Source organism: Symphalangus syndactylus, chromosome 6 (assembly GCF_028878055.3).
Source record: "Symphalangus syndactylus isolate Jambi chromosome 6, NHGRI_mSymSyn1-v2.1_pri, whole genome shotgun sequence".
Classification (NCBI taxonomy): Eukaryota; Metazoa; Chordata; class Mammalia; order Primates; family Hylobatidae; genus Symphalangus; species Symphalangus syndactylus.
Window position 1 is genome coordinate 73,501,285 of NC_072428.2, and position 24,230 is coordinate 73,525,514.

At 39.7% G+C, this 24,230-nt stretch overlaps 1 protein-coding gene across 1 annotated transcript; it reads right to left on the reverse strand.

The window, feature by feature from the left end:
- Nucleotides 1–17,838: 17,838 nt before the first annotated feature.
- Nucleotides 17,839–24,230, reverse strand: LOC129483972 (putative tripartite motif-containing protein 49B). Its single transcript, XM_055281382.1, has 6 exons — nucleotides 23,820–24,230; nucleotides 23,460–23,555; nucleotides 21,427–21,657; nucleotides 20,690–20,712; nucleotides 19,427–19,524; nucleotides 17,839–18,338 (listed from the first exon to the last, which is right to left on the reverse strand). The coding sequence occupies exons 1-6, from the start codon at nucleotides 24,228–24,230 to the stop codon at nucleotides 17,839–17,841; spliced, it is 1,359 nt and encodes a 452-aa protein (XP_055137357.1).

Sequence of the window (24,230 nt, forward strand, 5' to 3'; positions counted from 1 at the left end):
TGGAAGAGAGGGCTGCCTGGTCCACTCCAGGAGAATTTGCCTAAAATAAGTTTGCTTCCCATTGCATTCTCTTTGCTTGTTCTAAACATCACCTCCTCCCATTCCCTTAATTTGCATCATTCTGGGCTCCTTACACATGTTGCAACCTGTTTTTACATTTTAAGGATGTCTGGATTCGATTTACTTAAGAGCATATATGGCTTAATTTTGTGTTTCTGGTAATCATTAATTACATTTCCCCATTTTATCAAATGACACGTTTTCCTCATATCTATTTTTAATATGTTAAAGATTTTTGTATCCAGTTTATCTAAAACTCCTTGATTAAAATGAGTTTAATTCTAGCAATACATACATGCTTATCTCTGCATTGTTTAATAATTTGATGATAAATGTTTGTCCCCAATATATGACTGTATGGATAATACTTTATAAATAGATACAATAAAATATGATATCTCTTTCTCACTTGATCATGTGGCTGAATGAGTCAATCCCTCCATCAAATAGAAATATCTGGCATCACTTAATCTAACTAATAAAAACATCCAGTGTGCACGTGCACCCACAATGAGAAGAAAAGACCAAAGCAAACAGCCAAAAAGGAGAGAATCCCATGATTTCTGTGTAAACTCCTACAGATATCATAAATATTTATTGCTAGAAACAGTACTTTAAATAAAACATCTTCAGGCAAGTGTATTAAAACTGCCTTGGATACAAGGGGCCCTATCACTTGTAAAACTTGGCAAATTGGATAATAATTAAAAATACAAAATTACACAGAAAATGCCCTTTAATAAATTGAGTTTTTTTAAATTGAGACAGAGTTTGGCTCTTGTTGCCTGGCCAGAGTGCAATGGCGTGATCTTGGCTCCCTGCCACCTCTGCCTCTGGGTTCAAGCGATTCTCCTGTCTCAGCCTCCCGAGTAGCAGGGACTACAGGCATGTGCCACCATGCTCGGCTAATTTTGTATTTTTAGTAGAGACGGGGTTTCTCCATGTTGGTCAGGCTACTCTCAGACTCCCAACCTCAGGTGATCCGCCAGCCTCGGCCTCCCAAAGTGCTGGGATTAGGGCGTGAGCCACCGTGCCCGGCCTCATAAATTGATTTTTAAACAAATCTTAATTGAGGTTCTCTAAAGGGAGCCTTTCAGGCAACATGCCCGCTACGTGTACTGATGGCTAGGGTGGCTGGTGTCAGGCGAATCCATGTGGCTCCCCCAGCCCCTTCCTGGGAGCATCCTAGAAAGACAGCGTGGAAACGCACGTGGCCTGGTGGTCCTGGGAGCGGCCATGGTGCCCAGCCCCGCCGCCTAACCCTGTCCTCAAACCTGGCGTCAAGCACCCGCGGACTCTCACATCCTCTTCTTCCAGGTTGGCGGGTGCTTCTTCTGCACCTTGGCCTGGCGCTTCTTCTGGGCCTCCTCAGCCTCTGGTTTCTCCTCCTTGGCCACCTTGTAAGGCCACTTGGGTATCCGCAGGTGGCCACTGTCCTTGGTGCTGCCCTTCCGCGCCGGCCTCTGGGGCTGGAAGTTGGGCACAGGCGCCTTGCTGAGGCGGACCTGGGACACCACCAAGCTCGGCCGCAAGCTGCTCTGCCGCAGGCGCTGCAGGGGCAGGAGGCTGGCCTTCGGCCAGGCGGGGTAGGCAGAGCCCCAGGACCCCGGCAGCGGGGCAGGTGGGAGGCCGGCTCTTGGGGAGCCCTCCCGGGAGCCCGCTGCCGCTGGGCAGGGCCACTTGTGCTGCTCTGCACCCTCCGCTTCACCCGCCTTCTGTGCCTACCTCTCCACCCCCCGCCGCTCGGCCAGAATTTCCTGAGCCGCCAGGATTTCCTGCACCACCAGCTGCCTCTTCCCCGCGCACAGGGAGCTCTCTGGGCACACGATCTGGCACGCGAGGGCCATGGCGGGGCTGTTAGAGGCTGGTGGTCATCCTGACCATGTGGTCCAGGGCGCCCCGGTCCTCCGGACCACGCACGGAGCGCGGCGTCAGCACAGACAGCTCGCAGTCCCTGAGACTCTGCAGGCAGTTCTTTGATCCCTTGGGCTTCCGCGCCCTCTCGTGGATCGGAGACAGCTCAAGCTGGTACTTTTCCCCCAACTAATGAAACTGGCAGAGCTTTGACTGTTTTAGCTTGGCAGGAAACCCAAATGAGGAATGCTATCTATCAGAATAGACTGGCCTTGGACTACTTGCTAGCAGCTGAAGGAGGAGTTTGTGGAAAATTTAACTTAACCAATTGCTGCCTACAAATAGATGATCAAGGACAGGTGATTGAAAACATAGTCAGGGACATGACAAAGGTGGCACATGCGCCTGTATAGGTTTGGCACGAGTTTAATCCTGAGTCTTTATTTGGAAAATGGTTTCCAGCTATAGGAGGATTTAAAACCCTCATTGTAGGTGTATTGCTAGTGATAGCAACTTGCTTGCTGCTCCCCTGTGTGTTACCCTTGCTTTTTCAAATGATAAAGAGTTTTGTTGCTACTGTGGTTCATCAGAAAACTTCAGCACACTTGTATTATATGAATCGCTATCGCTCTATCTCACAAAGAGACTCAGAAAGTGAGGATGAGAGTGAGAACTCCCACTAAAAAGTGAAAATTCTCAAAGGGGGGAAATATGGTATGAGATCACCACTTCTCCTATTGTCCTTCCCAGTTTCTCCCCAACCTCCCCTTTTCCCTAGTTTATAAGACAGGAGAAAATGGAGAAAGCAAAATGTTGGAAAGAAACAGAAGATAAATAGCTAGACGACCTTGGCACCACCACCTGGCCCTGGTGGTTGAAATAATAATATTAACCCCTGACCAAAACTACTGGTGTTATCTGTGAATTCCAGACATTGTATGAGAAAGCACTGTAAAACCTTTTGTACTGTTAGCTGATGTATGTAGCCCCCAGTCACATTCCTCACACTTACTTGATCTATTGTGACTTTTTCACATAGACCCCTTAGAGTTGTAAGCCCTTAAAAGGGCTAGGAATTTCTTTTTCGGGGAGCTCGGCTCTTAAGACACGAGTCTGCTGATGCTCCCGGCCAAATAAAAAAACCTCTTACTTCTTTAATCCGGTGTCTGAGGAATTTTGTCTGCGACTCGTCCTGCTACAATAGGACTGAGGAGAGAAGCCATTTCTCTTACTGTCTCCTGTCTCTGAAGAGGAGGAGATAGTAAAAGTTGAAAACAGGAATGAAGTCAGTGGCAAGACCAGCTGGTGCCACTGATGACCAGGCCTGAGGTTAAAAGATTAACCCCCCCCCCACCAACTCTAACCACATGTGCTCTCAGTCCATCACAACCCTTTCACGTGGAACCCCTTAGAGTTGTAAGCCCTTAAAAGGGCCAGGAACTCTGTCTCCGGGGAAGCTCAGCTCTGAAGATGCGAGTCTGTCGATGCTTCTGACTCATCCTGTTACAGGACAAGGGAACTATTAGGAAAATAATTATAAGAACGTGGTCATGGAAAGTAAGTAGCTCTTCTATAATAGGGGAAGTAGCATCTTGAAGGCCTAATAGAATTGGATGAGCCATTAAGGCATACAAGATCTAACCTATAATTTAACTTTGACAAAGTTATGTAATGATTTTACTAATATCTTATGGAGAAAGTCATAGAGGTTATGGGACTGGCTTGAAACCAGTTTTTGGAGGCGTGATTCCTTCCTTTTTTGTCTGGAGTTTAACGTAGATTGGTTCTTCGAATGTGTGATCCATGTGGTGTACAGCCGTAAATTCTTTCTAAATTAGATGATTATTCAATTGTTAGAACTTTTACTTTTGGAGCAAAGATTTCTCGGATTATAAAGATTGTTAATATAACTGCTGTTATTGAAATAAATGAGCCTACAGATGAGAGAATATTTCACGTGGTGTACGCATCAGGATAATCGGAGTAATGTCGAGGTATACCAGATAGGCCAAGGAAGTGCTGTGGGAAAAAGGTTAGATTTGTACCTATAAATACAATGGTGAAGTTGATTTTAGCATAGGCTTGATTAAGTCTGTAACCTGAAAACAAGGAGAATCAGTGGACAAAGGCTCCTATGATGCCGAATATTGCTCCTTTTGATAGGACCTAGTGGAAATGGGCTACAAAGTAATATGTATCATGTAAGATAATATCTAGTGATGAATTAGCTAGCACAATGCTGGTTAGACCTCCTACTGTGAAAAAGAAAATGAATCCTAGGGCTCAGAGTATTGTGGGTGATCATATGATGTTACCGCCGTGCAGTGTAGCTAATCAGCTAAACACTTTAATGCCAATACAGATAGCAATAATTACAGTGGCAGAGGTGAAACATGCTCGTGTGTTTATGTCTATTCCTACTGTAAATATGTGATGGGCCCATACAATACACTCTAGGAAGCTAATTGATATTATGGCTCATACTATGCCCATATACCCAAAGGGCTCCTTTTTTGTCCAGAGTAATAAGTTATGATATGGGAGATTATCCTGAAGCCTGGTAGGATAAGGATATAGACTTCAGGGTGACCAAAGAATCAGAATAAATGTTGATATAAGAGAGGGCCACCCCTGCCAGCGGGGTCAAAAAAAGTAGTGTTAAGGTTACGGTCAGTTAATAGTATGGTCATGCTGGTGGCTAGGACTGGGAGAGAAAGGAGAGGAAGGACTGCCGTAATGAGAACTCATTAGATGAAGAGGGGTGTTTGATACTGGGATATGGCTGGGGGTTTTATGTTAATAATTGTGGTAATAAAGTGAATGGCCCCTCGAGTAGAAGAAACACCTACCTGCCAAGTGGAGAGAAAAGATAGTAAGATCCACAGAGGCCCCTGCATGTGTCAGGCTTCCTGCTAAAGGGGCATAAACTGTTCAGCCGGTTCCAGCGCCAGCATCTGCTGTTTCAGATGCAAGTAGGAGTAGGAAGGAGGGTGGGAGAAGTCGGTAGCTTATATTATTTATCCGGGGAAATGCCATATCGGGTGCACTATCAGAGGGACTAGTCAGTTGCCGAAGCCTCCAGTTATAATTGGTATAACTATAGAGAATATTATAATGAATGCTTGGGCAGTAGCAATAACATTATGGATCTGATCGTCTCCTAGCAGAGTTCCTGGTTGGCCTAATTCTGCTCGAATTAGAAGGCTTAAGGCAGTGCCCACTATCGCTACTCATGCACCAAATAGTAGATACCATGTTCTGGTATCTTTGTGGTTAGTTGGAAACAATCAACGATTGATTAACATAAGTTGGGCCAGGCGGGGAGGTTGGGGGGGGGGCGGGGGTGGCGGTTGTAAAATGGCTGAATAAGTATTAGACTGTAAATCTAAAGACACATGTTTTACCAGCCCTGAGGTGATTTCTCATGTTGAATTGCAAAATCAAAGGAGCAGCTTCAATCCTGTCTGGGCTTCTCCCGCCTTTTTTCCCCCAATGGGAGAAGTAGATTGAAGCCAGTTGATTAAGGCGTTTGGCTGTTAAATAAATTTTGGTGGGTTTGAATTCTACCAGTCTAGTAAGGTCTTAGCTTTGTGTTCAATTGATGCAGAATAGAGTCTTGCAGTCCTTAGGTTTGTTAGAGAAATTAAGTGTAATTTACTTACTAAGGGCTTTGAAGGCTCTTGGTCTTATTTAACGTAAATTTCTAAATCATATTTAGTATTAATGGAGAGATGGGTAAGAGGAGGATGAAAAAATGGTAAGTGGGGGGAGGAGTAGTATGGGTATTGTTTTCTTGAACTGTCATTTTCATGTTATTCAATGTGGGGAATATTGCCGCTGAGATGGAATAAATTAGGCATATATAAAAGCATAGGTTGAGTAGACTTATAATAGCAATAATTGTTGGAGCAGTAAGACTATTGTTTTTTTGTAAATTCTTGAATAATTAGTCATTTAGGCCGAAAACTTATTAATGGAGGTTAACCTGCTAGGGATAGTAGAATTGTGGGATTTTGGGTGTTAATCATGTTAATTTCTTTCAGGCATGAGATAGTGACAGGGTCGTGCTGCTGATATTCAGGTGGAGTGCTAGAAATGCGTTAACTGTTAAAGTAAATAATCAGGTTTAGAATACTAATGTTTGGATTATAAATTAACACTGCTATTATTGAAGCTATGTGAGTAATTGAGGAGTAGGCTAGAATTTCTCACAGTTGTGTTTAAGTCCTCCACAACTGCCCACGATAACAGATAGGATTGTGACAGATAGGAGGATGTTCATGTTTATTGTTGGAGAAATTAGAAACATAATTGAGATAGGGTCTAGTATTTGTTACGTGAGAAGTATACCAGACATTAGGGAGGTTCCTTGAGTTACCTCTGGGACTAAAAGGTGAAAGGAGCCTTTCCTAGTTTTATTACTAGGGCCATTATCATTATTAAGGATGAAAATTGATTAATAGTGTTTATTATTGTTCATTGCCCAGAGAACAGGTTATTGAAGAGAATACCTATTATGAGAACTGTAGATGCGATTGCTTGTGTAAGGAAATATTTGGTGGCTGCTTCTGTAGAGCTAGGATTTATTTTTTTTAAATTAAAATCAGGGTAAGGGCTAACATATTTATTTCTAAGCATGTTCAGATGAGAAATCAGTGAGCCTAGCATTGTGATAAGAGTTCCTGTGAAAATAGTGGTTCTAGGGTAGGTAGAACCACAAGAGTTTGTAGTCCTACTTTCTGCTCTATTCCTTAAAGTTTTTACACCCAACCCTCATTAGTTCATAACCTGGAATCCAACAGAGGGAAAAGGCTAAGATCATGAACCCCTTTAGAATATCTATGGTTGGATTGGCAGGGGCTAGGAAATAAGATGGGAACTCTACTTTGCATTGCTCATTTCACTATTCTGTGCTATGAAATATAAATATTAAATTGAAAACAAACATTTGGCAATAGGTTGTGTAAGAAAGGGATACTAAGCCAGATATGGGAAGAGTAAAGGACATTAATCTTCTACCTACCGAATATAGAGATTAACATAGAAGAAAACGTTCTGTTAACTCTGCTATGAAAATGTTTTGAGGCTGGAAATGGTGGCTTACAGCTGTAATCCCATTGCCTTGGGAGATATAGGCAGGAAGATATTTTGAGTCTAGGAGTTGGAGACCAGCCTGGGTGGCATAGGAAGGCCATGTCTCTACAAAAAATTTTTTAAAAATAACCCAGAATGGTAGTGCCTGACAGTAGTTCTTTCTACTCAGGAGGCAGAGATGGAGGATGGCTTGACCCCAGGAGGTTGAGGCTGTTGTGAGCTAGGAACCACCCACTGCACTACAGCCTGGGTGACACAGCCAGACCCTGCCTCTAAGAAAATAAATAAGAAGAGAAAAAAAAGTTTAAAATCTTGCATCTATGGTACTGTTTGCAATTGCTGCCTTCATTATTTTCTTAAGGAATGTAATCTATTTGATTCTGATTTTTTTATAATAATAAATTTAGTACATTCTTACATTTAAAGGCATAACACTTGTAACATAAAAGCTACGGTGGCATAAAGGAAGATATTCTGAATTGTTGTATTATTTGATTCTGATTTTTTACAGGCTTCTATCATGTTATAGTGTTCAACAACTGAATGCTTTATTTGTGAGATAAATAAACCTGAAAATGTAGGCTGAAAATCAGCTGGACAAACACAAAAGGAATCCTACATGTTTCTGTGGTTCTAGATAAGGCAATACATTGAAATATTTGAGGATTTATGGAGTTAGTGACATGGGACTGATTCCTGACCCCCTCCCATACAGGAAATAGGATGGAAAAGAGATTGCTTACTATTTGTGTGCTCATATACGAAGTTGGGACAATGGGACACATTCTATGTTTTCTGTTGTGATTATGGAAGGTGTGGGCAGGGAGATAGCAAAGTATGTGGTACATCATAGCCCATGTAGTACATTGTTCCCTTCCTTTTTCTAACATATTTATCTTAACAGAAATAAATAAGGGGTTTGAAGAGAAAATGACTGGGGTTTCCAGAAGAATATCTAATAAATGGGATTTTCAAAGAAAGGAAATTTAAAAGATTTAAAAATAGTCTTGGACATTCAGAGGCCACAAAGCAAAATATAATTTATTATTAAATTAATGAATTTTTTTTATTATAATTTAGATTTTAGGGTACATGTGCACAATGTGCAGGTTTGTTACATATGTATCCATGTGCCATGTTGATTTCCTGTACCCATTAACTTGTCATTTAGCATTAGGTATATCTCCTAATGCTGTCCCTCCCCCCTCCACCCATCCCACAACAGTCCCCGGAGTGTGATGTTCCCCTTCCTGTGTCAATGAGTTCTCATTGTTCAATTCCCACCTATGAGTGAGAACATGCGGTGTTTGGTTTTTTGTCCTTGCGATAGTTTACTGAGAATGTTTTCCAGTTTCATCCATGTCCCTACAAAGGACACGAACTCATCATTTTTTATGGCTGCATAGTATTCCATGGTGTATATGTGCCACATTTTCTTAATCCAGTCTATCGTTGTTGGAAAATTAATGAATTTTTATTAGCATGGATAGAATTGGGCACATCTCTCCATCTGAACAAATAAAACAAAGTGGCAGTTACAATTTAAATGGAATTGTAACTGTTTAATTTTAAATAATATGCTATAATTGAATTTTCAGTAAAGAAATTTCTAAAATAAAATAAATTTAGTTTTCTATGCATATTAAGAAAGCAGAAATAGATCCCAAACTCCTGTATGAAAATTTTATAATGAGTTATGAAACCTACATGAGGGAGAGAGTCTCTTAACGGTTCTCAAAAACAGAATTGTAATTCAATAGAAATCTTTGTTGTAGAGTAAGGTTTCAGATGCTAGAGTGGAAACAGACTCCCAGGTCCAAAACAGAACGTTTTGTATTGAAAGGGGATTCAGTTGGAAATGAGGAAATGAACAAGATTGTTTAGAGTGCTCTTTGTCCACATCATGTATTGTTCTTGCCCATACACACATCTCTAATGCCCAGACCCATCTCTATTCCTGCTTCTGGCTTGGTTAGGACTTTTAGAACCTACAAAATGCCAACTCTAAAGGGACTTACATTCTTATATTTGTTTCATGGTTTGAGATTCATGTAGGAAAATAAGTTGTTTCATTAGTAATGCCACGGTAGAAAGAAGTAGATCTAGAATTGAGAGCTCCTAATTTCCAGGGCTCTAGACTTCATCTGCCTAAAGTTGACAGTTGGGATGAGTCAATTATGTGGTGCAAAAAAGTTGAAATTAAATTAGAAGCTACCCTTTTTCCTTTCTCTCCTTGCCCCAATTCTTTCCTGATACACATAGTCATCTGACCTTGGGATGGAATACCAGAGCCCCACTGGGGAGCCCCTGAATCTCAGCAGAGGATGCCTGCAGGGTCCAGTCCATGAACTAAGGTCTCAAAGGCTTCCCACTCTTGAGTGCAGGGCTGAGTCCCCAGTAACCCCATGCACCCAGGGCAGATCTCACCTCTGTGTGGACACTTGGATTACCTCAATTTATTGAGTTACAGAATGTATATCCAAGGGCTTCAGTCTGTTGGTGGTCTTGCACAGTAAACTTAGAAAGGAGCAAGGAATCCTATTTTTCTCTTTCTTAAATTTATGACATATAACCTCTTAATGATTTTTCAGTGTGGCAAATTGGCTAGGTTTAACTACAAGGAGGGAAATGAAAACAGCATCAATTTGTAGCATACACACACCTCCTTCTTAGTCAATGAAATGCTAACGTAGTCCCTGCTGGGAAGGCAGTTTTCAGATGTAAGTAAAGGTTCTAATTCTGGGACTTGGAAGTTTACCCAAGTAAGTCTGACTTTAACAGTGAAAGTTCTCTGAAGGAAGACTTAGACTTTCTTTGGACAAGGCTAAACTGTGAAGGGATCTCTATTGTTCCAGTTCATCCGTACTGACTGTGAACTAAAGCTTTATTCCATGACCATTGGGATCCAACCAGCAGAATTTGTTTTTTTTCCTGATGGACTATACCAGAGATCTTATACTTCCTTCATCAGCCACCACAATTGAGTAAGCTAATTCCATGTACTAAATCCATATATGAATCTTCCTAAGTGTACATATATCTTATGAGTTCTGATTTTGTCTTTGAACCTTGACTGATATAAGGCTGATAGATATGTTTTCACTGTTCTGACCGTCTTGACCATAAATCTTGTGAGCCATTGGCAAATAATTCCTCTGTCAGAAGATATTTAGGTATCCCCTTCTGAAATCTTTTCCTTCTTTTGGAGTTTCATATCACAAAAAAAACTTTGAAATAGAAAAAAAACATGCATGGTCTCTCCCCATCATTTGGATTCTGTATTCGTGAATTTGCCTACATCCTAATAGATATTTATAATCCCAAAATCAATACCCATCGTACTTTTCTAGCCATTCTAGGATATTATGCACTATGTGGAGGAAAGCATTTAAAAGAGTAACTCATGTTTTACCCATGAGAATGGAAAAGCCTTTGAAAATTTGATAAGATGCTAAATTATCATTTGGATTATTTGATTAATTAGTGAATTCTCTTAGAGTGCTAAAAAAGAATAAAAGAAAATTTTAGTTCCTGTGGGCCTCCTCTGAGAATGTCATAGATAAAGGAGCATTTCTGACTGGGTCATGTGGCTCACCCTGTATTCCCATTGTTTTGGGAGGCCGAAGTCAGAGGATAACTTGAAGCCAGGAATTAGAGACTGGACTGGGAAACGTAGAGATATCCTGTCTTTAACAGAAAAATAAATGAAAAATTAGGAAGGTGCAATGGCATAAACCTCTAGTCTTTTTTACTTTGAAAGCTGAAGTGGGAGGATTACTTGAGCCCTGGAATTCAAGGCTGTAGTGAGCTAAAATTGTGCCACTGCACTCCAGAGGGTGAAACTTTCTTTGGCATAAATAAATAAATGTGCACTTGGAATAGTTTCAGAAGGAACGGTACCAGTTCCTCCTTGTACCTCTGGTAGAATTTGGCTGTGAATCCATCAGGTCCTGGACTCTTTTTGGTTGGTAAGCTATTGATTATTGCCACAATTTCAGAGCCTGTTATTGGTCTATTCAGAGATTCAGCTTCTTCCTGGTTTAGTCTTGGGAGAGTGTATTTGTCGAGGAATTTATCCATTTCTTCTAGATTTTCTAGTTTATTTGCGTAGAGGTGTTTGTAGTATTCTCTGATGGTAGATTGTATTTCTGTGGGATCGGTGGTGATATCTACTTTTTCATTATTTATTGCATCTATTTGATTCTTCTCTCTTTTCTTCTTTATTAGTCTTGCTAGCGGTCTATCAATTTTGTTGATCTTTTCAAAAAACCAGCTCCTGGATTCCTTAATTTTTTGAAGGGTTTTTTTTTTTTGTCTCTATTTCCTTCAGTTCTGCTCTGATTTTAGTTATTTCTAGGCTTCTGCTAGCTTTTGAATCTGTTTGCTCTTGCTTTTCTAGTTCTTTTCATTGTGATGTTAGGGTGTCAATTTTGGATCTTTCCTGCTTTCTCTTGTGGGCATTTAGTGCTGTAAATTTCCCTCTACACACTGCTTCGAGTGTGTCCCAGAGATTCTGGTATGTTGTGTCTTTGTTCTAGTTGGTTTCAAAGAACATCTTTTTTTCTGCCTTTATTTCATTATGTACCCAATAGTCATTCAGGAGCAGGTTGTTCAGTTTCCATGTAGTTGAGCAGTTTTGAGTGGGTTTCTTAATCCTGAGTTCTAGTTTGATTGCACTGTGGTCTGAGAGACAGCTTGTTATAGTTTCTGTTCTTTTACATTTGCTGAGGAGAGCTTTACTTCCAACTATGTGGTCAATTTTGGAATAGGTGTGGTGTGGTGTTGAAAAAAATGTATATTCTGTTGACTTGGGGTGGAGAGTTCTGTAGATGTCTATTAGGTCCACTTTTTGTAGAGCTGAGTTCAATTCCTGGGTATCCTTGTTAACTTTCTGCTCATTGATCTGTCTAATGTTGGCAGTGGGGTGTTAAAATCTCCCATTATTATTGTGTGGGAGTTTAAGTCCCTTTGTAGGTCACTCAGAACTTGCTTTATGAATCTGGGTGCTCCTGTGTTGGGTGCATATATATTTAGGATAGTTAGCTCTTCTTGTTGAATTGATGCCTTTACAATTATGTAATGGCCTTCTTTGTCTCTTTTGATCTTTGCTGGTTTAAAGTCTATTTTATCAGAGACTAGGATTGCAAACTCTGCCTTTTTTTGTTTTCCATTTGCTTGATAGATCTTCCTCCATCTCTTTATTTTGAGTCTATGTGTGTCTCTGAACGTGAGATGGGTTTCCTGAATACAGGGTCTTGACTCCTTATCCAATTTGCCAGTCTGTGTCTTTTAATTGGAGCATTTAGCCCATTTACATTTAAAGTTAATATTGTTATGTGTGAATTTGTTCCTGTCATTATGATGTTAGTTGGTTATTTTACTTGTTAGTTGATGCAGTTTCTTCCTAGCCTCGATGGTCTTTACAATTTGGCGTGGTTTTGCAGTGGCTGGTACCGGTTTTCCTTTTCCATGTTTATTGCTTCCTTCAGGAGCTCTTTTAGGGCAGGCCTGGTGGTGACAAAATCACTCAGCATTTGCTCATCTGTAAAGTATTTTATTTCTCCTTCACTTATGAAGCTTAGTTTGGCTGGATATGAAATTCTGGGTTGAAAATTCTTTTCTTTAAGAATGTTGAATATCAGCCCCCACTCTCTTCTGGCTTGTAGAGTTTCTGCTGAGAGATCAGCTGTTAGTCTGATGGGCTTCCCTTTGTGGGTAACCTGACCTTTCTCTCTGGCCGCCCTTAACATTTTTTCCTTCATTTTAACTTTGGTGAATCTGACAATTATTTGTCTTGGAGTTGCTCTTCTCGAGGAGTATCTTTGTGGCGTTCTCAGTATTTCCTGAATCTGAATGTTGGCCTGCCTTCTAGATTGGGGAAGTTCTCCTGGATAATATCTTGCAGAGTGTTTTCCAACTTGGTTCCATTCTCCCCATCACTTTCAGGTACACCAATGAGATGTAGGTTTGGTCTTTTCACATAGTCCCATATTTCTTGGAGGCTTTGTTCATCTCTTTTTATTCTTTTTTTCTCTAAACTTTCCTTCTCGCTTCATTTCATTCATTTCATCTTCCATCAGCGATACCCTTTCTTCCAGTTGATCTCATCAGGTACTGAGGCTAATGCAATCTTCGCATAATTCTCAAAACTTTGCTTTCAGCTCCTTTAAGCCCTTCTCTGCATTGGTTATTCTAGTTATCCATTCATCTAATTTTTTTTCGAAGTTTTTAACTTCTTTGCCATTGTTTTGAATTTCCTCCCGTAGCTAGAAGTAGTTTGATCGTCTGAAGCCTTCTTCTCTCAACTCGTCAAAGTCATTCTCCATCCAGCTTTGTTCCATTGCTGGTGAGGAACTGCATTCTTTTGGAGGAGGAGAGGTGCTCTGCTTTTTAGAGTTTCCAGTGTTTCTGCTCTGTTTTTTCCCCATCTTTGTGGTTTTATCTACTTTTTTCTTTGATGATTGTGATGTACAGATGGGTCTTTGGTGTGGATGTCCTTTCTGTTTGTTAGTTTTCCTTCTACCAGACAGGACCCTCAGCTGCAGGTCTGTTGGAGTTTGCTAGAGGTCCACTCCAGACCTTGTTTGGCTAGGTGTTAGCAGCGGTGGCTGCAGAACAGTGGATTTTCATAAGACCGTGAATTCAGCTGTCTGATAGTTCCTCTGGAAGTTTTGTCTCAGAGGCATACCTGGCCGAGTGAGGTGTCAGTCTGTCCCTACTGGGGGGTGCCTCCCAGTTAGGCTGCTCAGGGGTCAGGGACCCACTTTAGGAGGCAGTCTGTTTGTTGTCAGATCTCCAGCTGCATGCTGGGAGAACCACTACTCTCTTCAAAGCTGTCGGACTGGGACATTTAAGTCTGCAGAGGTTTCTGCTGACTTTTTGTTTGTCTGTGCCCTGCCCCCAGAGGTGGAGCCTAGAAAGGCAGGCAGTCCTCCTTGAGCTGGGGTGGGCTCCACCCAGTTCCAGCTTCCTGGCTGTTTGTTTACCTAAGCAAGCCTGGGCAATGGCAGGCGCCCCTCCCCCAGCCTCCCTGCCACCTTGCAGTTTGATCTCAGACTGCTGTGCTAGCAATCAGGGAGACTCCGTGGGCATAGGACCCTCCAAGCCAGGTGTGGGACACAATCTCCTGGTGTGCCGTTTTCCAAGCCCATTGGAAAAGCGCAGTATTAGGGTGGGACTGACCCGATTTTCCAGGCGCCATCTGTCACCCCTTTCTTTGACTAGGAAAGGGAACTCCCAGACCCCTTGTACTTCCCGAGTGAGGCAATGCCTCGCCCTGCTTCGGCTCGTGCACAGTGCGCTGCACCGACTGTCCTGCAGCCACCGTTTGGCACTCCCTAGTGAGATGAACTCGGTACCTCAAACGGAAATGCAGAAATCACCCATCTTCTGTATCGCTCACCCTGGGAGCTGTAGACCGTAGCTGTTCCTATTCGGCCATCTTGGCTCCACCTCCTGAATCGGATCAAAGACTTAAATGTTAGACCTAAAACCGTAAAAATCCTAGAAGAAAACCTCGGCAATACCATTCAGGACATAGGCATGGAAAAGGACTTCATGTCTAAAACAGCAAAAGCAGTGGCAATAAAAGCCAAAATTGACCAATGGGATCTAATTAAAGAGCTCCTGCACAGCAAAAGAAACTATCATCAGAGTGAACAGGCAACCTACAGAATGGGAGAAAATTTTTGCAATCTACTCATCTGACAAAGGGCTAATATCCAGAATCTACAAAGAACTCAAACAAATTTACAAGAAAAAAACTACCCCATCAAAAAGTGGGCAAAGGAGATGAACAGGCACTTCTCAAAAGATGACATTTATGTATCCTACAGACAAATGAAAAAATGCTCATCATCACTGGCCATCAGAGAAATGCAAATCAAAACCACAATGAGATACCATCTCACACCAGTTAGAATGGCCATCATTAAAAAGTCAGGAAACAACAGGTGCTGAAGAGGATGTGGAGAAATAGGAACACTTTTACACTGTTGTTGGGACTGTAAACTAGTTCAACCATTGTGGAAGACAGTGTGGCAATTCCTCAGGGATCTAGAACTAGAAATACCATTTGACCCAGCCATCCCATTACTGGGTATATACCCAAAGGATTATACATCATGCTGCTATACAGACACATGCACACGTATGTTTATTGTGGCACTATTCACAATAGCAAAGACTTGGAACCAACCAAAATGTCCAACAGTGACAGGCAGGATTAAGAAAATGTGGCACATGTACAATATGAAATACTATGCAGCCATAAAAAATGATGAGTTCATGTCCTTTGTAGGGACATGGATGAAGCTGGAAACCATCATTCTCAGCAAACTATCACAAGGACAAAAAAATGAACACTGCAAGTTCTCACTTATAGGTGAGAATTGAACAACAAGATCATTTGTACACAGGAAGGGGAACATCACACATCGGGGCCTGTTGTGGGGTGTGGGGAGGGAGAGGGATAGCATTAGGAGATATACCTAATGTAAATGACGAGTTAATGAGTGCAGCACACCAACATGGCACATGTATACATATGGAACAAACCTGCACGTTGTGCACATGTACCCCAGAACTTGAAATATAATAAAAAAATCAAACTTTCCAAAGACATCTCCAGAGAAGACACACTGAATATGAACCTGCTAGGCTTCAGGCACCCAAGAATTACTGCTTACCTAGATATCCACAAATCCTCTAGACATGTGACTATTCATAGCAGATTCTGGTGTGTATCACATTTGTAATGAAGCACTTCATCCTCACTTACTCTAATAAAAATACTTTAAACTTACTTCCCAGGGCACTTTTGTCTGGTCTAAGCAAACATGTAGCTATCTCAGCTTTCTCAGTTATTTTAAATAACATCAATATTTAAAATACCTATAATTAGAGCATTTATAATATATTGGTTTGTGTTATGTCAAGTAATGATAGTTTGTTTTACTGTTGAGACAGACTGTCATTCTGTCACAGGCTGGACTGCAAGGCACCACCATGGCTCACTGCAGCCAGGATCTTCTGGGCATGAGCCATCCTGCTGCACCAGCCTCCTGAGTAGCTGGGACTATAGCATGTGCCATGATGCCAGGCTGATTTCTAAAGGAATGTTTGGTAGACATGAGGTCTCACTATGTTGCCTTCACTGGTCTGGAACTCCTGGCCACAAGCCATTCTCACACCTTGGTCTCCCCAAGTGCTGGGAGTGCCAACATGCCTGGGCTCTTTTTAATTCTACTACCTTATGCATTATTTGTCATTTTGGGTCTTAAAAGTTATAATTCCACAGTGTTCATGTAATTATGGAACCCATAAAGAGCATACAATTACCAATATATCATATACATGGAAGAGTCTTTTCTTAACTTCAATTTTATTGTTTAAATTGGTGTATGTTTATTAACTTGTTTCTGAGATTCATCAACTTTGTTGCATTCAGTGAGTTATTTGTTCTCTGTTTTATAGGATTATTTTGCATAAATACACCAAATTTATTTAGCTATTCTACAGTTGAAGAATATTTTGGGTCTGATTTGGAGCTACTATAAAAGTTGATGCAGTGAACAATATTGTGTATGTTGAAGTATATGTAGGTGATCAGTTGACTACATTTTAGAATTAGAATATCTAGCCCATAATAAATGCTAATAGTCAGTTTCCCAAAAAGGATTTCCATTTACATCTCTCCAGCCATGAATAAATTTCATTTATTCTGTATCTTTGACAACACACACTATTGTGTGTCTTTAAATTTTGGTATTTTTGTATGGGGGCCTGTGGTACAACTGGTGGATTAATTCTTACTTTTGTAAGACTAATGAAAGTGAACACTTTTTTACATTTGGCTAGTTATTTATGTATCCAATTCTGTAAAGTGTCTGTTCAGATATTTTAGCCAATCTTCTATTGAGTTCACTGTCTTTTATTCATTACAATTTAAGTATTCATCATATACATGCATTACATTTTACTTTATGTATGTTGGGGTAAATATCTTTCTCCATTACTAGTTTGCATAATGTTTTTTGAAACACAGAAGTCATCATTATCAATATAAATGAACTAATTTTTTTAATTATTAATTTGTTCCCTGGTTAAGATATCCTTATGAGAATATTGTATAAGGTTCCCCTTCCTTTCAGGATTTGAATCTATCTGGAAATGACTGTGTATGGTTTGAGGTAGGAGTCAATATTTAGTTACCTTTTTTGCAATATTTAATTAATCCAGCATTGGTCTGATCACCTCGTGTATTTCAATGTAGACAAGCACACTAATAATGAAGGATTAATCATATCTGTGTTGAGAATTGCAAAATAAAGCCCAGCATGGAAGGTCAAATAATATTACCTCAAAGGACAGATTAATACAATGAGACATGATGGATAAGTGTGATATAGTTAGATAAAGAGGGAGAAAAACATTTCCCAGTTATCATTGATACTTCACTCCATGTTTTTTGCATGAAGCAAGAGATCTGGACTGTCTTCAATTGATTTTAACTTCATTCAGACATGTCTGTCATCTATTATTTCACTCAGTGACAGTCAGAAATAAAGAAAAAAAAAAGAGAATATACCGTATGCCATGATCATGAATAATGATTTTTCAAAAATTATTTAATAAAGGACCAATACATATACTTTTAGTGTTTTCAGCATATTTAATAGTAACACAAAAAATGAGTTTTGATAACATTAGAAGGCAATTCCAGACATAAAAGACAGCCTATTTGTCCTGTATGTTAAGGCACAAGGAAGAGGACTTCCTGGGATAAGGGGGTTCCCACAGCATGTAAACACATTTCTGATTTGTCTCTGGTCAGAAGTGAATACAGCAAAAGATAGGCCTGAGAGGAGGTGAGAAAGAGCAACTAGGGATGGTGTATATTAGGGAGCTTTGATTAACATCAACAAAGCTCACAGTGTTAGCCTCACAATCCAGGAATAATCCTACTCGGCTGGTAGGTCTTGGGATATATTGCACCATAAGTGGGGAGGTGGTAAAGAGACTGCATTGAATTTCATTCTTAACACACCCAAAAAGAAAGAGTCCCTCCTCTCCATCTGTCTTCTCATTCTGATGCTTCTCTTTCCAATACATGTTACAGACACCAAAAGCCCAATTCCAGGAGTCCACCACATGGACCTCCCAGTAATATTTGCCGGAGGTGAAAGTCTGAGCACCCCATGCAAGAAAACTTCTAGGTGTTGCAGTGACATAGGGTACATCTTGATGGTCACATCCAATACACATGCTTCTCAAAATTTCATATAGAAAGATGTGACTGTTGGCCTCTTCATGATGCAGAGTAATATGCACTGCAAAAAAAAAAAAAAGAAAAAGAAAACATGCATAGACATGTGTAAATAAAAAAAAATAATTGTTCTATCAGGAAGTTACTTTACCAGGAAAAGTAAAGTCATAAAGACAGTTTTGCTTGTAACTTCTAGTAAAGTATAGAGATGATTAATATTGTATACAAGACAAACAAAACCCTAACCACACATATTATATTTTTTTTGAAAACTTACATGTTGAGAGCCAAATGTGAGATCAACTTCTTGCGATCCAATTTTCAAAGTAAAATTTACACATTTTATGCCCTAAATGCTATGCTGTTATCAAGATCATTATTTAGAAATGTTTCTTATTCTTAAAAACTAGTGCTATCATTTTGGAAAGAAGGTGAAGATTTTCACTTACTCAAGAACTGCTCTAGGTATCTGGATAAAAATCCATATGTGCACGTTATAAATGATAATTTAAAACAGATCTCTGCAAAATCTTTGACCAGACTCTCTGTGGTCCTCCATGCTAGCTCTGGGCTGAAGCTGGATTTTAGACTTAACATGAAGCTCTTCATATTGCAATTAAACTGAACTTAATTTCATTTGTAATTTTACTTGTATTCACAAAATGATTTCTTCCTTTTAGCTTTACCCATTAATTCAAATGTTTGCAATATATGAATAATATATACACATTAAAAAATACAAAACCCCCAAGAATCTCCAGAAAACTATATTCCCGCAAAGAACAGTTCTTAGCAGTTCAAATGAATATACTAAAGAAATGTACAATTTTGTATTTACCATTAAATAATTCACCATCCTGAGCATTATTTCCTTTGCTCCTTTTGTAAATTTTCTACCTACTCCTTTTTCCCGTTATATAATTGAGTATATATTATGCCAGAAAGTATTTCTTTTTCACTATCTTTCAAACTTCATGCTATAAAACTGACTATAAATACAGACACAGATACCAAAGAGTTGCATGGTTATATTGTTCACTTATGTCTTAAAAGAAGTAAAATATTTGATAAAATATGAAATATTACCTATAAGATCTTAACAATAATAATATTTACATAAAGTGGGAGTGCTGGCTATGGGTGGAGACTTACCTCGGAATTGGTTGAGCCTGTCCATCAGTCCAGTGATGGGCCCTGCACTGAGCTCCGGATTCAGAGGCTGGGGCATGTGCAGCAGCACGGACTCAGTCCTGGAAGGAAAAACCTGCAGTTACAACATCTACAGCCATAAAATGAATAAAAATCACTATTTGTATGTAAAAGACATTTCATGAGAATCTTTTGAAAGTATACATTTGATAATTCAAAAATTATTACTTCCTTTTGCAAATTAATTCTTTACAGTTTCTAAATTTTAAAGCATGATGGAAAAGTCTAAGTCAGAATTCAATCTGATCCTTCTTCTTTTTTGCCCCAAATGTGTAAGTTTCCTTAGCCTTATGGCTTTGAGAATACTTAGAAATGAAATTCTGAATTCCACTTCTTGGCAGACTCCTCTGACATTTTTGTCTGAAATAGCCGCGTTCTGGGGAGACTGATGCATCCACTGCTTCCTTCTCAAGATAAAGACTGGAAACTTGTTCTAGGCAGGGAGATCTGCCTTTTAGCAAAGAACTTCCCTAGAGACTTATAGTTCTAACACTCCACAGTTTTTTTCAATCTGTTTTTCAGAACTGTTAACTGATATGTATATATGTATAAAAAACCAAACATCAACACTTCTTCACTGGTAAAATACTTCCTCCTCTTCTTTCCTGCTTCCTCTGGTGACTTTCTCACCATCCACAAAACAAAACTCTTATCCTTCTCCTGTGCAAGCTTTTAAGTAATAAAACAAAATCGGAGCTGGCCACGGTGGTTCACGCCTGTAATCCCAGCACTTTGGGAGGCCGAGGCGGGTGGATCATGGGGTCAGGAGATAGAGACCATCCTGGCTAACACGGTGAAACCCCGTCTCTACTAAAAATACAAAAAAATTAGCTGGGTGTGGTGGCAGGCGCCTGTAGTCACGGGTACTCGGGAGGCTGAGGCAGGGGAATGGTGTGAACCCGGGAGGCGGAGCTTGCAGTGAGCTGAGATCGCGCCACTGCACTCCAGCCTGGGCAACAGAGCGAGACACCATCCACCCACCCAAAAAAATCAGGAATAAAATTGTTTGTTTTAGTTCTCTCTTCTTTTATTCATTTATTTTCATTTATTTACTTTGTGGCTTTGTCTTTTAAGGTGTGGGAACGAAAGTAGATGCAAAAAAGTGGTATCAATATCTTAATTATTTATGCTATGAGTTTACTAGAGCCTGCTTTGATATTCGTGGCATCTTAAATAACATATGCTGAAATCTAGGTACACACTCACCTGTGTAATATGTCTCCAAAAGCCTGAAAAAAAAAAAAAGAAGAAGAAGAAAGAATTAGTGCATTTCACAAGATGCATCTTTCACTAAGTTCAGTGTGAGATTTGTACTCAGTTTCTGAAGATATTATTCACCTACCATCTTCTCTTCTGGAAAGCATTTTCTATTTCTTCTGTAATGAAAAACCCAGTCAGTTGTATTGTCATTAATTAATGTCCTGGGAAAGTCTGAGTCTTGAAGACATTCTCTAAACAAGTGAAGGGAGAAGAGGTCCAGAGGGTCTATGCTCTGTGTTAACCACGAAAAACCTACGCAGTCATCTTTAGCTGAACCTGTTACCCAAATGAGTGTACCCCAAAATAATGTTAACACGAACCTAGATTCCTAAAACTTCTGATTTTGCCATGTTTCCAAATTAACCTAAATGTAAATGAATCACTCTTTTATACATGTTTAACAACCCAAAGTTTATTATTGAATTAGATTGGGAATATTTCTTGGGGCTGTTACCTTGACCATTCCATAAGGTTTTGTGGCTGGTGGATAAAGTAGGAGGACTTTTGGCCTGGTGGAATCCCTTGGTGGGGCTATACTCTCCCAAAAAAGTAGCATTAGTTATGTGAATGTGTTTTTGGAAACACATCATGGAAATAAAGATAGGGAGATGGATTTCAGCTATGAGGAAAATACTTATACATGTGAATATTCAAAAACCTGAAACCACATTGTGAGTTTGTACCTGAAGTAGCTCCACATCTGGTTTATGGCACATTTCCTTCAGCTCCTCATACATTTCCCTTAAAATCTCCCTCCTATGAGCCATTTTGGCTTTACTTAAATGAAGTTGATGAAAAATATCTTTCCCCTTCTTTTTCAGCATCTCCAAATTATGTTTTTCTTCTTCCTGGTGAAATGCAGGCATCTTCTGATACTCGGCTCTAATTGCTTCTAGCCTTAAATTCACATAATCCTGCAGTGATAATGGGTTAGTCAATAGAGAAATGTACTTATTCCTCTCCTATTAAATCTCACGGATTCTTTTGGCTCTCGAACATCCAATACTTTAAACCTCAGTCTTACCAGTTCTTAGAATCTACAAATTTTGTTCCTTTCCTTTCTTTCTGCATAAGGATCAACATAGCTGTATCTGACCAATTACATTAAATTTATTCAAGATAATGTGTTTTCTAAGATAGTTGGAAATAAAAAAACACAATTCGAATTTCTCTATTCCAGCCCATGTTTATGGAAAAATAAGAAAAGTTCATGCTTAAGAGTTGGAGTATAGAGCTATAGTTACTAGAAAGGAAACAAATATTTCTATTTCTGAGATATGCAACAAGTTGCTTAAACTCATTGTATATAAAATGACCTTAGACTAACATGTCCAGCTAAATGCGTTTCACCCTGCAAAACCTATCCTAATAAGGCTGCATTTATGATTTGGCCATCTTTGTCTCTGTGAATTCATTTCCTTCCATTCTTTTTCTAAGTCATCCCAATCTGAAACATAGACTTCTTTGTGGTTCCTCAGGCCTCCAAATGTACACAAACTCAAAATTACTGCATATGCTGTTCTCTCCAACTAGAATTACAAATATATATATATATATGTATATATAAATAAATAAAATATATGTATACAAACACACACACATACATATACATATATATATACACACATACTTATACATATATATACACACTCATTGTCCACATATATATCCACACACACATTTGTGTTCCCCCTCCTCTTGAAAACTTTGTTTCAATTTGAATTTTTCAGTGAGTCTTTTTTCTGACCACCCTATTTAAAACTCAGACACTAATCTCCAGTTTCTGGCCTCTATTGTACTTTTCTACTTCCCTGCTTGATTATTCTCCAACAAAAAACCTACCACACTCAAATACATCATGTATTGCATATATTTGCTTATTGACCACTTGACTGTCATTTGGATTGTATCATTTGTGAGGACAAAGGTGCTTCCTTTCTTCTTTACTAGTATATTTTCTAATTTAATATTCAACATAGACTAGGTTCTCATGAAATACTTTTCAACAAACTAATATTAGCTATCATACACTCAAAGTACACATCCACAAAGAGAAAATTATTTTTAATATTTTTCTGAAGTCCTCGGAGTCCTCCTTATATTTAGATACTAGTTCCCACATTTCTGGCATGTTTACATGTCTCCCTCAAGACACAAATCCGTATTTCTCACCACTTTTCTCATCATATGTTATGTATTATTCCACATTAATTAGTTGAGATTCTTAATTTCATGGTTGCCCTAGATTTGTCCTGTCCATTTTTCTGCCTCAAATTATCCATACAATTCCAAATACTACTTGCACACCAGCATTCAGATTAATGCTGACCGACACTCAGAAGTTTCAGTTGAGCATTCCATGACCGCCAAATAACTCTTATGCCCAGCATTTATCCAACCAGCACATATAGATTGCTGTGAGATGGCCCAGTTTCTTGGATCTATTGGTGTATAACTACAGGTTTGTATGAAACAAACCAGCATGCTTTGGGTGACATCAGTGGTTTTCTTAGAAATCTTACCTAACAGGCATACTATTCTATATAAAAATGAGGCCACATTTTCTCAATGTTTTCTCTCGCTTTTTTTTTTTTTTTTTTTTTTTTTTTTTACTGAATCCCAGAAACATTACAGTTTGATATCAAGTTCCTATTTTAAGAGTCACCCATTTGCCCACCATAAGTTCCTGGAGAAGGTAGAGTAGTACAGGACTAACCTTCCAGTGTCTGGTTCTGGTGGTTTCCACATTCAGGTTACTGTGATTTTCACAAGTTTTTTCCCATAAAGACTGCATTTTCTGTAAAAGCTTCTCCTGCAAAAGAGCCATAAATTGAAGCACCAGTGCAGACCATGACATAGGGAGGGGCCCAGAATGAGAGACAAATAAGCCCCTAGTAAATGGCATTTCCTTTGTTTCCCTTCATGTTTGTCAAAGCCCGGAGGTTGGAAACTAAGAAAGCCCAAACAGAGCTGCTTAAAGGGACTCAGAGTTGGCTTTATCCAATCTCCAAGAAAAGAGACCCACAGGAATTTTATGCATCCTTTACAGAAATCAATCTTCAGAGGCATCACTTACCCCGTGTTCCTCAGCAGCCGACTCAATGGGACAGTGTTTGTGATCCCGGTGCTCCTGAGAGCTGGAGCACAGCAAACAGAGCAGGCTCTTGTCCACTTCACAGAACATCTTCTTTGTCTCCCTGTGAGTGCCACACATTTGCTCCTCAGAGCTCAGGAATAGCCAGAGACTGGCTTTTCTGGCAAGAGAAGCCATCTTCTTCAAATCAATGTTAGTTTTGAGGTTTCTCTGCTGTGTTGACTTTATGAATTCAAAGCACTGAGTAAGAATTGGGATGTCTTCCCAGTGGAGGTAGAAACAGGGCCTGCAAAAGCTGTGCCCACAGTCTATGGTGACCGGGTCTATGAAGTAGTTCATGCAGAGGGGGCAGGTGAGTTCCCTCTGGAAGACTTGCGAGATTCCAGAATTCAT

Bases quoted from the DNA above. Each gene is read 5' to 3' on its own strand.
- LOC129483972 (XM_055281382.1), bottom strand. From the start codon at position 24,230: ATGAATTCTGGAATCTCGCAAGTCTTCCAGAGGGAACTCACCTGCCCC. The intron at 21,658-23,459 runs GTTAGTCCTGTA...TTATCACTGCAG, and splicing joins CCAGAACCAGACACTGGAAG to GATTATGTGAATTTAAGGCT. The intron at 18,339-19,426 runs GTAAGTCTCCAC...TTTTTTTTGCAG, and splicing joins CAGGCTCAACCAATTCCGAG to TGCATATTACTCTGCATCAT.